This window comes from Pan paniscus, chromosome 4 (assembly GCF_029289425.2).
Source record: "Pan paniscus chromosome 4, NHGRI_mPanPan1-v2.0_pri, whole genome shotgun sequence".
Classification (NCBI taxonomy): Eukaryota; Metazoa; Chordata; class Mammalia; order Primates; family Hominidae; genus Pan; species Pan paniscus.
The window spans coordinates 109,604,605-109,621,947 of record NC_073253.2 but is presented as its reverse complement, the minus strand read 5'-3'; the positions used below and the strand labels follow the sequence as shown (position 1 = coordinate 109,621,947).

General features: G+C 39.2%; 1 protein-coding gene across 3 annotated transcripts in view; it reads right to left on the bottom strand.

The window, feature by feature from the left end:
* The window catches only part of KCNN2 (potassium calcium-activated channel subfamily N member 2), an 827,086-nt gene that overhangs the window by 137,482 nt on the left and 672,261 nt on the right, over positions 1-17,343 (bottom strand). For 2 of the 3 annotated variants that reach the window (XM_063604594.1, XM_063604595.1), the window contains one exon: positions 211-2,516. In XM_063604594.1, the coding sequence (XP_063460664.1) occupies positions 211-1,488 (1,278 nt within the window). In that variant the 5' untranslated portion in view covers positions 1,489-2,516. Of the gene's footprint in view, positions 1-210; positions 3,396-17,343 lie in introns of those variants that run through there. The other variant, XM_055112545.2, reaches the window with a different exon arrangement.

Sequence of the window (17,343 nt, the reverse complement as noted above, 5' to 3'; positions counted from 1 at the left end):
TCGAGAACTTTGGCTGCACGCGGGAAGGGTTCATCTCCGAGTTGTTTAGCTGACTACGGATGCGCGTCCTAGACGCGCCCGCTGTCCTGGCGGGCTCCCTTGATCGTCCCGGAGAGGCTAGGGATCCGCACGCAAAGGGTTCCCGCCAGTGCCCATCCCAACCACCCAGTGCCCGACTCCGGTAGCGTGGGTTGGGGTTCAAGCCTGTACCTTGTCGTAGGCGCCCCACGACAGCTCGGTCTCGATGACCATGACCACGATGCCGAACATGCCGAAGATGAGCGCGTAGTCGCTGAGCCGCTTGCGCTTTTCGAACAGGGCGCGCCGGTGGCCCAGCTTGTAGCCGATGTTCTGGTTTTTCTTTTTGCTGGACTTGGTGCCACTGCTGCTGCCGTGCCCGCTCCCGCCACCGCCGCCGCCTCCTCCAGTGCTGCCTCCGCCGCCGGTTCCATAGAGCGCCAGGTTGTTGGAGTTGTTGTGCTCGGGCTTAGACACCACGATCTCGGGGGCTGAGGACGAAGCAGCGGCGGCGGCGGCAGCGGCTGCAGACGGGGAGGACGCGCCGCCACCTCCTCCGACAGACGCGGGGTGCTGCAGGGGCTGCGCCTCTGAGTCCATCTCGTGCAGGTTCCGGCGGGACGCGCTCAAGTTGCTGAGCGGCCGCATAACGCCCCCGTTGTACCTGCAGCTGCTCATGGCTATTTCGGTGAAGGGGTTGCTCTCGCGGCGCGCCTGGGGCTGGTGGTGCTGGTGGTGCGCCGGGTGCGGGTGGTGGTGGTGGTGCGAGAGCGGGGGCCCGGAGCCCAGACTGCCGAGGCTGCCCGTGGGGCTGGCGGCGGGCTGCAGACTGTGGCACTGGTGGTACTGGGAGGCGGACGCGGACTGCTGCGCGTACTGCTGCCGGAGCGCACTGGCATGGCTGGACGGCGTCAGCTCGCTCACATTGAGCTGACTGCCCCGGCGCGACGAGCAGCAGCAGCAGCAGCAGGAAGAGCCCGACAGCGGCGAGGAGGTGCGGGTCCGGAAGGCGCCGCCGGGCGAGGAGGTGCGGAGCAGCAGGGACAGGTTATCTCCCGCCCCCGCTGCCGGGGCACCGGAGGAGGCGCAGCTGTTGCACCGGAGGCATGGGCTGCTGCCGCCGCTGGCCGGCTGCTGGTGCGCGAGGTGCGGGTGGTGGTGAGGGTGCGGGAGGGGCGCGAAGGGCGGGCACGGCTTGTCCTGGCTCTGTTGCTGCTGCTGGCAATGCAGGTGTGAGGAGCGCGGCGGCGGCGGCGGCTGCTCTGGGAAGAAGCCGCGCTGGAACTGCAATGGGGTTTCCATGTCAGGGCTGTTAAAGCTGCAGGGAGACCAAGCGGTGGTGCACCCTGCGCAATGCGTTATGGTCGGGAGCAGGGACTCCTGCTGCTGGTGCGAGGAAGGGCCCATGCCGGCTCCGGTAGAATCCAGGCGGCGAGTCCGATTGGTTGGGCGCACCAAAACAATGGGCATGACATCACCTGCGGGGACCGAGACTGAGTTTGCGGCGCGCGCGGCTTAGGGAAGCGTGTGTGGCAGAGAAAGATGGGGAGGGGAATCTGCAGGACAAACCCTAGGGGGGTGCAGTCCAGAGCCAGGGCGCTCCAGGGCAGGGATTCCGCCGGCTGATTGCGTGGAGGTGGAGAGCCCCCACGCAGTGCAGCTGGGCTGCAGGGGGAGGAGAAAAGAGAAAGGCGCCCCTCCCTCCCGTGCCGCTGCCCCCTTGACTAGTGCCGGACGCGCTGCCCGGATCACCTGCGCCAGCCACTGCAGCACGTCGGGCCACCTTGGCCAGGGGGCAGGCTCAGGGACGGTGTGGAACCCCGACCACTTCTCCGACTGCACGCCTCGCAGGGCTGCAAAACAGCAGCCCCCTCGTCCCACGCCCGCTTCTCCCAGATCATCCCGCCGAGAGTGGGCTGCCGGCTGCCCGCCAAGTAACTGCGGGGGCACTGGTTTTGGGGAGAAAAAGTTTGGCGACCGGCTGCGCCAGTGCAGCAGCGTGTGGGGAGAATCCCGGGGCCTGAGCCCTGCCTTGGCCGCTGCGGGATCATAGCCGACCCCGAGACCGGATCTTTCCCAGCCGGCAGGCTCTGGAATCTGGATTGGGTGCGCGGCGCTCTAGCCCAAGTGCGCTGCGGCGCGGGTAGGGTTAACCGCCTCAGCACCCCGGCCGGGGGTGGGTGGGGGCGGGGCCGGAGGAGGGGATCCCCGCAGTCTGCCGGCAGAGCCGGCCGGGCTTCCCGGGTCCCCCCTGGCGGGGGCGGAGGGCTTTCCCCGCTACCGCCAGCTCACATTTGCGCCTTCTCCAGAACATGAGGGGATGGCGCCCCCGGCCGCCGGGTCCTGGGCTCTGGCGCTCAGGCCCTCCGGCAGCCCGAATCCGGAGGTCCCAGGGCTTCCTTGCCGGTGGAGAGGCAGGCGGCTCGCTCAAAGGTGTGGGGGCTGCTCAGCCACCGCCGGCCTCCAGCTGCTCTTATGCTTCTCTTCCTCCTCCTCACCTGCAGCGCAGACACAAAGCAAAGACCGGTCACAAATACGCAAATATCGAGCATCTTTGCCAAGTCCTAACTGCAGCGGCGGGTGGGAAAGGGGCCTGCCGCGGGCTGATTCACCCCGGTAGTCGCAGCCTGGCAGGGAAATTAAGAATGATAGCTTGGGCTGAATAGTCGCTGCCCACGGACAGTGCTGGAGTTTTGTTGGAGTTCGGTATCATTATTTATTTATTTACTCTCTAATAAACTAACAAAAATTGCATTTGGTGTCTCACAAATTCCCTGTGCTGTCTTCTTCTAAGAGATGTACCAACACAATGCACTAGGTGATCCTTATGTTCTTTGTTTCTGCTCCATCTTAAGTCTTTACATTTGCATTTCTTTGTGAATTCAAATTCCCGTCTCCCCCTAAAGGTGAAAGAAATTGGCCCGTTGAATATTTGTTTCCATTTTAAATTATTTTAAAGCCTGCTTTTCATGCTAAAGACTATTACAACGAATTAGACCTAGCAATTAGAGTGAAAGCGGATCACCCTCATTAGGTCATTAGGTAATTGGAATTCTCAGCTGGATCCAATTTCTTGATATTCTACTCGGCAGCTGCCCTAAAGTTGCTTACCTGGTATCTGCTTGTAAGAGTGTGCGTGCGTGTGCTTTCAATGTCATGGAATGAATAATTCATTTTATGATGTTTTTTGGACACATGTTAAACAATTTTAATTTTTTGTATGTGCAAATAAACATTCAGCAGAAAAAAAGGGGTGGGGGGCGCACAGCTGCTTTTAGTCCCGTAGCCCTGGACTTGAGCTAATTAATACTGTCCGGAATTGAATTTCTCAATGGTCTTGGTCAAGAATATAATTTAGTGGCTAACAATCAGAGACAGCATTTTGTTTTTATCATCTATTACTATTTTTGTTCTGTATCTTCAAAATAGCAATTCAATAAAACTTGTTTAGAATCACGAAGCTCATTGAGTCTTCGGGGCAGCTGAGTAGATACTGCATAAATTGTGTGGAAAGCATGACTATTCAAAACAATCCTGAGAAGTAATTTGAATTAAAATGAAAGTTTCCCTATGAAAAGTTACTAACCTTCTGGTCTGAAAAAGAAATTCAACTCATGCGGAAAATCCATCAAACATGTATTAGGACCCTTTTCAACAAATTATGTAGCTTTCCAGTTGCTATACGTAGCGATTGAGTGAAAATGTTTGATTCATCCTTACAAATCTAAATACTTCAAAGGAACATTATGGTAAATTAATAAATATTTTTATTAGCCGTTCATAAATTTAGATAAAAGATTACATAGCCTCCACCCCTGAAATATCATAATAGTTCTTGCCAACATTAAATTAGATATAAGGTTCTACAGTTACTAAACTGTCATAAGAAAAATAATGGCTGCATCCCTTGTGTCAAACTGACTTTGTCAAATAGCAAATTCACGGCTTCAACAGAGGCTCCAAAAACAAAATAATAGGCAAAAATGTATCTTTTGCCATGTATATCTCTATGCTGTAATATGGGATTAGTTGCAGTGCTATTAGTCATGTAGAAATCATGTAGAAATAATCATCTCAGAAATTGCCTACTGAGATTTATGGCAATGTTGCATGGAGTTCTCACTTCTCTTCAAGGGGGTACATAGGAGGATAGAATGCACAAAATTCAGAAGAAAATGGAAATTTGATCCACAGCATGAGGGACTGTCGGAACACCAAAACTCAGACTACTACTACTTCCGGCTAGCACTATTTTGAAAAAGCTCATAAAATAATTTAATAATGTAAAACTCACTGTGATTAGACAGAGAGCAAATCAATCAGACATTTATCGGCTTTCTGTTAAGAAATCAACTGATTACACACACTCAGCCGTCTTGCTAATAAATATCTGTATATTGAGAGTGTGGTAAACCTGTATTACTATGATGATGAAAAAACACAAGATAATTTTGTTTCATTTTTAGTCTGAATCATAACTTCATTATTTAAGGCATTTTACACTATTAGGTTATAACAGGCACATTTAAGAAGTTCTTATTTTCATCATTCCTCTTTTAATAAAGTCAACAAATTTTAAGTTTATATGTAGACATTTAAAATGTGCATAACATAATTTCTTTTTTTTCTACACAGGACTGTAGAGATACATGTAACATGTAAAGTTAAATGAAGCAACAAAGGCAATATTCTTCCACGTGGATAGTAGTTTGCACATAGTAGATACTTATTTATACTTGTGAGTACAGAGAGAAGGAGAGAGGAAGGAAATGAAGAAACATTGGGGGAAAAAAAAAGACGCAGATCAAGGGCTATGACTTCCAGTGATAAGCTTTCAGAAAATTAAATTTCCTTCTTTTTGTTCCATTAAAGCATATAAGTGAGAGAATTTCCCTAGATTAACACCAGAGGTCATACTCAGCCACAAAATGTATTTCAAATCTAATCAATTAAATCTATTTCCAGCATCACTTTTTAATAAAAATTGCCTATTTTTTTCTTATGGCCTACAACAATTGCTTTCCCATGTGTGTTGAATTTCAAGCTTGTGAACACGCACACAAACACGCATCCCACACACAAACACATTTTCTTAGAAGCATGTCTTTTTTCAGACCACAGGAGCTTGGGAAAAAAACTTCATCTCCTTCGCCCACTTTTTGATGGGGTTGTTTGTTTTTTTCTTGTAAATTTGTTTGAGTTCATTGTAGATTCTGGATATTAGCCCTTTGTCAGATGAGTAGGTTGCGAAAATTTTCTCCCATTTCGTAGGTTGCCTGTTCACTCTGATGGTAGTTTCTTTTGCTGTGCAGAAGCTCTTTAGTCATGTGTTTTTTGGCTGCATAAAGGAAGACATTTATGCAGCCAAAAAACACATGAAAAAATGCTCATCATCACTGGCCATCAGAGAAATGCAAATCAAAACCACAGTGAGATACCATCTCACACCAGTTAGAATGGCGATCATTAAAAAGTCAGGAAACAACAGGTGCTGGAGAGGATGTGGAGAAATAGGAACACTTTTACACTGTTGGTGGGACTGTAAACTAGTTCAACCATTGTGGAAGTCAGTGTGGCGATTCCTCAGGGATCTAGAACTGGAAATACCATTTGACGCAGCCACCCCATTACTGGGTATATACCCAAAGGACTATAAATCATGCTGCTATAAAGACACATGCACACGTATGTTTATTGCGGCATTATTCACAATAACAAAGACTTGGAACCAACCCAAATGTCCAACAATGATAGACTGGATTAAGAAAATGTGGCACATATACACCATGGAATACTATGCAGCCATAAAAAATGATGAGTTCATGTCCTTTGTAGGGACATGGATGAAATTGGAAATCATCATTCTCAGTAAACTATCACAAGAACAAAAAACCAAACACCGCATATTCTCACTCATAGGTGGGAACTGAACAATGAGATCACATGGACACAGGAAGGGGAATATCACACTCTGGGGACTGTTGTGGGGTGGGGAGAGGGGGGAGGGATAGCATCGGGAGATATACCTAATGCTAGATGACGAGTTAGTGGGTGCAGCGCACCAGCATGGCACATGTATACATATGTAACTAACCTGCACAATGTGCACATGTACCCTAAAAGTTAAAGTATAATTAAAAAAAGAAAAAACTTCATGTTGTTTGCACTCCAATCCCTTATTTTATTCAAATTTCTATTATGCCATTGTTCATAATTCTCTTCTTTATAGTATTGTCTATGCTATGTCTTTTTGTTGTACCTTAAAAAGCAGGGTTCTCTTGACTTTGGGTGTTTTTGGTATATTTCCAAAGACAATCAGACCAGGGGTCCCTGGCATCTGTTTCCCATATTGGCGTGGTCTGAAGGAAAATTTTGACCTACAAAGTAAATGTTTTTCTGAGAATTATTTTTTTCTTTGCCTGGGTGAGTCAACTACAATATTTGGTGGTGCCAAACGCAGAGGTTGTGATGAGACACCGCCACTCTGAACTTACTGTCCTTAGCAATAAATGCCAGTGGGGAATCAGGATAGTATCATTTATTTCCTTAGCACGGTAATAATTCCATGTTTCTGGAAACATAACAATTAAAAGGCCCTAAAAACACCATTATTTTTAAATCACACATTGCCCCACTTTATAAGAAATCTACTAATTTGAAGAAAACATAAAAATCATAATTATTATATGTGTTCTTCATACTTCTGCCTTATGATTATAAAGTATCAAGACATGAATGAGCGTATTGGTGATGGTCTTATAAATTTTTAGCAATACCTCTATTTTTTTAGGGGCTAATTATTGTGTTAGGGCCTATCCATTCACTTCCTAACTTTTCAGTTTTTCCTATTCTCACCCTTGTCTCCTACCGTTTCTCAGCTGGTTAGCATATCTATAAAAGTCTCTGCAATGCCAGCAAAAAAAGACAAAAGTAAAACTCATACTGAGTTTGCTAGTAGAACTTGTGTTAATTAAATGGGTGAACAGGTAGAAATCATTGTGTATGCTAAGTCTTATTAAAATAATCTGGATTTCATGAACAAATATCCTTTGGCAGCTAGAAACACAACACCCAAATCTAGAAAGTCATAAAACTTAGCAGACAGCACATTCTAGTTTATAAAGTAGTTTCTTATGTGTTTATTTTATTTGCATCTCACAACAAGCCATATGGAAGGCAGGAAAAGGTTTTATCATCAACTCCGTTTTACAAGTAACGAAAATATCTGAAATGCAGTGCCTACCCTACCCAAGGTGACATAGCTAGCTAGTGAGCAGCAAAGAGAAGCCAGACTTCAAATACAATCTTCTGAATTTTTCTGTGGGTCTGTTTTACACTCTGCTAGCTCTTCTTCACAGCTGAAGAATATAGTCGCCTCTCATTAGTAGAAACTACCTGTGAAGGGCCTCACAGACATTTCCTCACTGGCTTTTTCGTTTCTGTGATCCTTAACTATTGTCCTCTTGTTGACTTCATTTGATCAACAGAATAATTTGTGAGGATATAATACAAATGTAGATGAAATAGCAGTGCTATATGCCTGCAGGTCCAAGGTACCTAATTAAAATGTATTTTAAAAATACAGATACTGATGTATTCAGACACACTCTTCTATCTACTTTGCTGCCAGCCTGTAGATTCCTAATTTTTGGTAATATTGACACTGGCAAATGCTATTTAGTTTTTTCAAATAATAAGAGAGGAGGAGCAGGCTCAAATTCTTCACCCTGCAGCTCAGAGGAACTTGTCTGCAGTCTTGCAGGCATCCAGCTTGGTTCCTTGGCTCCTACTCTGGCAGACTTGTCCTCTCACTGCTTCTCCTTTTATGCCAAAGAGTGAGAGAACCGGAGAAAGGAAGCCAGGCTGCACGCCACAAGGAGAGAAAAACCAGTGTGTCCCACAGTTGGCTTAAAGAGTTAGCAAAAGTGGAACCAAATATATTAAAACTAGCCCTAAATACTGAGATGAAAGCTTACACTTGGAAATCTCAAAAGTTCTCTGGTTGCTCAGTGCTAAAACATAGGGACGCTAAAAACTGAAGGTTTATTTTCCCTTTGAAATCCAGTGTATATTTTCATAATTATTTTCTTCTTCCATACAGTGTTAGGGCACAAGATATATTGACTCATTTTTCTCGTTTCCTGATCACAGCCCTGTAAGTTCTCTTTCCGTGTGTTATTCATGAACTCCCTATTACTATGTTTGCCTTATTCTTATCTACCTCTTGCCAAACAGGCTCAGAAAATCTACTACTCTTCGTCTAACTTTATGTTATTCTCTCTCTTTCTGGGAATATTTGTAAATCCCAGTCCCCTAATAATTGTTTCAGTGCCAGGAGAGAGTTGGTGCCTACTCATACAAAGGGAAAGAACCACAATTTGCTAAGTTAAATTAAATGTAACAATGTCACCAGCAACAAAACACTCCAGATGTAAATAAATTACCAAGGTTTGCATATTCATATTTATCTTCTAAGCAAGGGTTGTCTTAAAAATGAGTTTAATTCTGGATTACTGCAGTTTTGTCTTATGGCTGTAAATCCATTAGCACTTTTTTTCTGTTTTAATTATTAATGTACAATAATTAGGTCATACAAAACAATATACATTATGTAAAATATCAGGGGAAAAACACAACAGATATATGCTAGACAAATTTAATGACAAAACTTACTATTTAATAAATACATTTTTTTCTCACTACTTAGGATGAGTCCTTCCTAAAACCTGTTTTAATTAGTTGAAACTATTGGATACTTTCACAAGTTAAATTTTCTTAACAAGGAGTATTTCCTAGCTCATATAACTGAAAGTATTATTAGGTAAAACTTCAATGCTATTTGATTCAGAGGTTAAGACATCATCAGTGTTTCAACCAGTGTTTCAGTTTCCTTAGATATTTTATTATTCTCCTCCTTCATATGTATTGGCTTAATCCTCAGGTTAACTTACCTCATGGTAGCAAAAAGAGCTGTAGCAGTTTTAGGCCTCATATTCATACCCAAATCATTCAGAGGGAAGAAGGTCATCCTCTGCCCCAACTTTCCAAACAATTTTCTAGTATATCTAATTGAACCAGCTTCCTTCACATGCCCAACTCTGAACTATAAAGAATGGTTAAAGGGAGGTATGATGGGAATGACTCATCAAACAGAGAATATTGATAAATAAACAGAAATTATTTAAAAGAATGTAATTGAAATTTTGGAGTTGAAAAGTAGAGTAACCATATGAAAAATTCAATGATAAATTTGAGCCAGCAGAAAAAGAATCAATAAACTGAAAAATACACTGATGAAGATTATGCAATCTGAAGAACAGAGAAAAGAAAGCGTAATAATAAGAAAACCCCCAGCACCTCAGAGAAATGTGAGACACCACTACATGCACCAAGAGACATGAAATGGAAGACCAAAAGAAAAAAGAGAAAAAAGACAGAAAAAATATTCAAAGAAATAATAGCTGAAAACTTTCCAAATTTGATAAAAACATTCATCTACACCTCCAAGAAATTCAACAAACTTTAGGATAAACTAAAGCAATCCATACCCAGAAACAGCATAGTCAAAAAGGGAAAATTTTGGAATAGGTAAAGAAAAATAACATGCCAAGTACAGGAGAGCACCAATAAGATCAACCACTGACTTCTCATCACTAAACAATAGTGACCAGAAGGCAGTGGGATGGTATATTCAAAGCACTGAAAGAAAAACAAATCTGTAAATTAAGAAAATATTTAGTAACATTAACAAACATGAAGACAAAATAAATAGTTTCACAGAGAAATAAAAACTGAGAGAATGTAATGCTAACAGACTTGCCTTTCCAGAAATGCTAAAGAAAGCTTTCAGGCTGAAAGCAGATAACATCAAACAGTAATTTGAATCTACACACACACAGAAAAAGAGTGCCAGTGGTAATTATGTGGGTAACTATAAAAAACAATATAATTTCATATTTTTAAATTTCTCCTGATTAAATGAAATACCTTAAAATAATGAATATATAATTATACTGCTTGGTCTATAATATAGAAATTTAACACATTTGACAATAACAGCACAAAGGATTGAGGTAGAAGAAAGACATATCAAAGTACAGAAATGACACCAGATGGTAATTTGAATTCACAGGAAGAAATGAAGAGGACCAGAAAAGGTAAATAAATAGGTTAGTATAACAAGTTCTATAAATACATATCTACTGTCTGTTATACCATGCAAACAACAACCATATAAGTATTGGAGTGGCTACATTAGTACAGCCAAAATGGACTTTAAGAAAAAAAAATGTAACTGGAGACAAAGAAGACAATTTTATAAGGACAAAATGCAAGTCCATCAGGAAAATACAACAATTTTAAATACATATATGTGCATAAAAACAGAATCCCAAGATACATGAAGCAAACTGCCAGAATTGAAAGTACAATTAGCCAATTCAATAATAATAGTTAGAGACTTTAATACTCTACTTTTAATAATGGTTAGAACAGCTATGCAGAGGATTAACAAGAATACAGAAAATGTTAACAGCAGTATAAACCAACTGTGCCTCACAGACATTTACAGAACATTCTCCTCAGCAACAGCAGAACACACATTTTTCTCACGTGCACAAGGAACATTGTCCAAAATAGCCTGACTTGACCATTATGCAATCTATGCTTGTAACAAAACTGCACTTGTACCTCGTATATTTATACAAATTCTTTAAAATTTTGGGAAATTCAGAAATATGTAAATATTAAACAGCACACTCCTAAATAAGAATCAAAGAAGAAATCACAATGGGAATTAGAAAATATTTAAAGATAAATGAAAACAAAATCACAACATGCAAAAACCTACAGGATGCACCTAAAGCCATGCATAGAGGGAAATTCTTAGCCATAAATATGTAAATTGGAAAAAGATGAAATATTTCAAATCAATAAGCTAACATATTACTTTAAGAAAAAAGTAACATATTACTTTATGAGAAAAGAAGAGAACAAGGCAGAAGGAATCATGAAGACTAGAGTGGAAGTTAACAATGGCAATAAAAAACAGAACATATCATTGAAAATAAAAATTAGTTTTTGAAAAGATCAATAAAATTGATGAACCTTTAGTAGACTGACCAGGAAAAAAAAGAGAGAGAAGAGCATATTACTAAAATCTGGTAATAAATAGAGGGCATCACTACTAACCTTACAGAAATGAAAAGGATTATAAGAGAATGAGATAAACAAGTATATGCCAACAAATTGATGACTTAAATAAAATGAGAAAATTGCTAGAAAATACAAAAACTGACCCGTGATTAAGTAGAAAATTTGAATGGGCCTGTACAAAGTAAAGTAATTGTATTAGAAATTTTTTAACTTTCTATGAAGAAATGGCCAGGCCCTGTTGGCTTCGCTGGTGAATCTGTAGTATACTTAACACATAATTAATAGCAATTTTTCACAAACCTTTCCCAAAAAATAGAGGAGGAAAAACACTTCCGAACCCATTTTAAAAGGCCAGTATTACCCTGATATCAAAATGAAAGACATCACAAGAAAACTACATTTATGTATATAGATGCAAAAATCTTCAACAAAATACAACCAATCCAAATACAGCAACATACAAAGTTATATACATGACCAAGTTGGAATTATCATAAGAATACATAGTTTAGTGTTATAAAATTAATTAGTGTAATACAAACTATCAATACAATAAAGCAAAATAACCATATAATCATCTCAATGGACACAGAAAAAATATTTGACAAAATCCAAAACTCTTTCATGATAAACACACTCAACAAAGTAGGAATACCAGGAAGAGGTTGAACAGGACTTCCTCAGCTTGATAGACGACATCCATGAAAAAAATCTACTACTAATATCATACTTACTGGTGAGAGACTAAATGGCTTTTCCCTTAAGATCGATATGAGAGAACAATATTTGTTCTTCCCACTTTTATTAAACATTGTATTAGAAACTCTAGCCAGTACAGTTAGGTAATAAAAAGAAACAAAAGGTATTCAGATAGATAAGAAGTAATCAACCTATCTCTTTATACAGGACATGACTGTGGATCTAGAAAATCATAAGGAATTCACTAAAATGCTCTTAGAACTAATAAACAGGATCAGCAGGTTTCTAAATACAAGGTCAACATCAATACAAATCAATTGTACTACAATACACTAGTAATGAACAATCTAAAAATGAAATTTCAAAAGGACTGCATTTGTAAAGTCATCAAAAAGAATACAATACTTAGAAATGTAACAACAAAAGTACAAAACTGATACTCTGAAAGTAAAAAAAATTTAAATAAATTAAAGAACGCACAAATTAATGAAGATACAATCTATGCTCCCAAGGCAAAATACTTAATATTGTTAAAATGGCAAGAGTCTCTAAACTGACCCACAGATACAATCAAATCCCTATCAAAATCCTAGCTGATAGGGTTTGGGAGAAATTGGCAAACTGACCCTAACATTCATATAGAAATGCAAATAGCCAAGAATAGACAAAGCAATCTTTAAATAGAATAAAGTTGGAGGATGCACACTTGTTGAGTGGAAACTTACTGCAAAGGTATAGTAATCAAGATAGTGTGGTAATGGCATAACATAGATATGTAGGACCAATGAAACAGAATTGAGAGTCCAGAAATAAACCTTTACATTTATGACTGATTGACCTTTAATAAGGGTGCCTAGATAATTCATTGGGGGATAGAACAATCTTTTCCACAAAAAGTGCTAGGAAAACTGGATATTCACATGCAAAAACATGAACCTGGACCCTTTCTTTACACAATGCAAACAAATTAACTCAAAATAGATCAAAGACCTAAATGTATGGAATAAACGGTAAAACTCAAAGCATTTGAGTGAATCATTGTGAGCTTGTGACCTCGGCAGTTGTATTTTAGATATAACACTAAAAGCATAAGCTACAAAGGAAAAACATAGACAAATCGGGCTTAATCAAAATAAAAAACTTGTGCTTCAAAGGATACCATCAGGAAAGTGAAAAGACTACCTACAGAATGGGAGAAAATATTTGCAAATCATAGATGTGAAAAGGGACTTGTATCCATAGTATATAAAGAACTCTTATAACTCAATTATAAAAATAATAAATATGTAATGTGTATTTCAAGATAACTAAAAGGTAAGATTTTGAATGTTATCACCACAAAGAAATAATAAATGTTAAAGTGATAGATATGGTAATTATCCTGATGTGATCATTATATAGTGTATACATGCATCGAAACATCATACTGTATCCTATAAATATGTACAATTCTGTGTCAATTGCAAATAAAAATAATTTTAAAAAATTTAAAAGAATAAATAAGCCAAAGGCAAAATCTCTGAATAGACATTTATCCAAAGAAGACATAAAAATGGTCAATGGGCACATGAAAAGCATAGGCACTACATCATTGGCCACTAAAGAAATGCAAATCGAAACCACAATTTGATACTTCACACCCACTAGGATGCCTATATTTAAAAAGACAGATAATAGCAAGTGTTGTCAAGGATGTGATGAAATTTGAACCTTCACACACTGCTCGTGGGAATGTAAAATGGGACAGGTGCTTTGGAAAAGTTTAGCAATTCCTCAAAATATTAAATGTAAACATACCATTTTACTCAACATTTCACTTCTAGGTATGTACTCAAGAGAAATGAAAATGTACATCCATACAAAAACTTTTACATGAATGTTCCCTGCAGCATAATCCATAATAACCAAAAAGTAGAAACAATTCAAAAGCCCATCAACTGATAAGTATATAAATAAAATGTGGTACACGTTGAGTATCCCTTATCCAGAATGCTTGGGATCAGAGTGTTTCTGATTTTTTATTTTTTTGAATTTTGGAATATTTTCATATACATAATGAGAGATCTTGGGGATGAGACCCAAGTCTAAACACATAATTCATTTTTGTTTCATATACACCTTATACACATAGCCTGAAGGTAATTTTATACAATAAGTAATTTTGTGCATGGAACAAAGTTTGTGTACATTGAACCATCAGAAAACAAAGGTATCAGGTGTGGAATTTTCCTTATGGTGTCATGTTGGTGCTCAAAAATTTTCAAACTGTGGAGCATTCCAAAGTTTATATTTTCAGATTAGGGATTCTCAACCTGTATATCCTTACAATAGAATATTATTCACCAGTAAAAACCAATGAAGTCTTGATACATGATACAACACGGATGAACCTTGAAAAGACATAAAGGAAAGCCAGTCGCAGAACACGTTACATGATTCCATATATAGGAAATGTCCAGAATAGGCAAAGCTAAAGACAAAATGTTACAAAATTGGTTGTCTTGGGCTGGGGGGAAGGAGAGCAGCAAATTAGAGTAAGTGATAATAGGTACAGTGTTTCTTCTTGGTATGATCAAAAATATTTTTAAACTGGAGTGTGGTGATGGTTATGTAACTCTGGGAATATACTAAAAACTATTAATTTATACACTTTAAATGGGTAGATTGTATGGTGTATATAAATTCTATCTTAAGAAAATTGTTAAAAAGTGATGAGAGCAATTCCCAAATAAAACTGAATGCTAAAATGAAAGTATCAATTTAAAATGAATATTGGTTAGGCAACCTTTGATCTATAAGATTAGGAAGAACAAGAAACAGTTTTCCGAGGTGGCATAAGTGACTATCATCTATGCATTTTAAGATAATTGAGGATTCAAGATTTTTTCTTGTCAGTCTCTATCCACAGAGTTTGTAAATCCAAATAGTATCATGGTTCAGTGAATGTCCTAATAAGAATTTTAGTATATAAATAAGGTGTGGCATTTTATTTTAATTGTGGAAATTAGATTTCTCTTAATGATATGTAAGTACCAGATCAAGTATATTTTGTACTGAATTCTACAGTTAAAAATCACTGTCATGAAATGATCCTAACAGCAAGATAAAAGTGGGACTAAAGCATTCTCTGAAGATGACTGGTAATGGCTTCTTTTTATTATTATTATTATACTTTAAGTTTTAGGGTACATGTGCACAATGTGCAGGTTAGTTACATATGTATACATGTGCCATGCTGGTGTGCTGCACCCATTAACTCGTCATTTACCATTAGGTATATCTCCTAATGCTATCCCTCCCCCCTCCCCCTGGTAATGGCTTCTTGTGGCCATTAATTAATTTTCTTTGTAACCTTTTAGCTCTCCTATCACCCTTTGGTATCTCAAACATATACATACAGCATCATGAGACCGAGCCTTTTGTAGAGGTTTTTGGTGGCAATTTAGAAAATATATGTTCTCAGTTTTGAGAGTTGGCAGCAAAAGTGCACTCAACATGCCTGCTGCATGTGGTTTGGCTGTTTGAAGCACACATCTTAAAGGACTCAGTGGTCAAGAAGACATACATGGGCAGGCACTGTGTAGTTAGCAAGGGTCTCACTTGATATTAACAGGTGGCTGTAATACTAGGATCAGACTCACCTGAGTGCTCACTTCAAAAGAGAGACTAAGGGAGTGAGAGGCTCTCTTGGGAAAGCTGAGCCAATAGTTCAACATTGTCTCATGGATGGTTACCTAGGGTCACTTAGAGGTGAGGATAGCTTTGAAGCAGTACATATAATCCCTGACTATTTCCCATTATTACGAAAAACTAATTTACTCATGGGGTTTTTCTTTTGGTTTGTGTTTTTAGCCAAGGTAAAGGTCATGTTTTTATTTAAATATATTACATATTTTATCAAGAGTCAAAAGAAAACTGTTTTTAGTGGTCACATAGACAATGGAAAAAGGTGTAGAAAACAAAACACTTTGTTCCCAAAGATAAATTATGTGAAATATACCAAACCACTGAAATAAGATTGATCAGAAAGTTTTGTCTAGGTTATTAAATGTAGTTCTGTGATGAAGAACTCATATTTCCTTGTCTACATTTCAGTATTTTGATTATCCCAAGATCAGGACTTTGGAGAACACATAAAGCACGCAGCCTAGTAAGTGGGCTTTACCCATAAGTGGTGGAATCTGATGTAATTGATGAGTACCATTCTAGGGTTTTCTTAATACTGGTGATGTTAACTTTGATCACTTGGTGACAATGGTGTCTTCCAGATTTCTCCACTGTAAAGTTACTGTTTCTCCCTCCACAGTTAGTAAGTATCTTATAAGATTCTTTGAGACTATGCAAACATAGCATTAATTATCATAATTTCACCCAGTAATTTTAGCACCAATCAATGATTATTTTCTGTAGCAATTATAAATGTGGTGTTTACCTAATGGTGATATCCTCCTTTAATAATACCTTCTATATTGATTAGCTAAATTATATTTTAAGAAAGACATGTCCCTACTTCCTAATGTACTTATTTATTCAATGAAATATTATTGTGACAGTATAAAGGTAATGGGTGTTTTATTCTATGAGTGATAATCCATTATCATTATTTATTTTGTTCTCAAATGATTCCAGCCTTGGCCATTAAAAGCTCCTTCAGGTTGGCCCCTGTGTCCTTTTGGCATTCCCCCATTATTTTTTGAGCAGTTCATCATCCTCTGGCATCACAAGATGTTCGAGGCTTAACTTGGTATTTTTCTGTCCCAGCCCCTGGAGTGAACTATTTTTCCAGGTATGCCTGGTTCTTTTTTTTTTTTTTTTTTTTTTTTTGGAGAATGAATTTAAAAACCAACATATGCATACAAAGGTAACTCATTGTTACTGCCATGTCATTTTTTACAGGCCCTTTCAGCTATCAGAGATACAAATATATCCATGTATATGAACCCATACACACAGAACTATATTTAATATCTATGTCTATCTCTGTGTATATATATTTAGAAGTAACTTCATATTCATACACCCAATTCTAATGCAATACCAGAGTTCAGTTTTGCTTTATTATTTTCCTTGTTACTCTTTCCTTTAACAACGAAACATCTGGCCCTCATTACTCACAATATATATATTTATTTGCTCAATCTTAGTTACAGAATAGCTAGTACATTCCCAGACAGAAAACAAATTTACTCACTAGCAAATGATGTTTGTGTCCAGTTCTGTTTGTCCTTAACCTTATAGTACATGTTGACAGAGTTTGTATGTATGTCCCTGCCAAATCTTATGCTGAGATGTAATCCCCAATGTTGGAGGTGGGGCCTGGTGGGAGGTGTTTGCCTCATGAAGGCAAATTTCTCATGGCTTGGTGTTGTCATCGCATGGCTTGATTCTGTCTTCACAATAGTGAGTGAGTGTTAATAAGATCTGTGATTATTTAAGTTTATGCTCCCCGACCCCAACTCCTGCTTTGGCCAT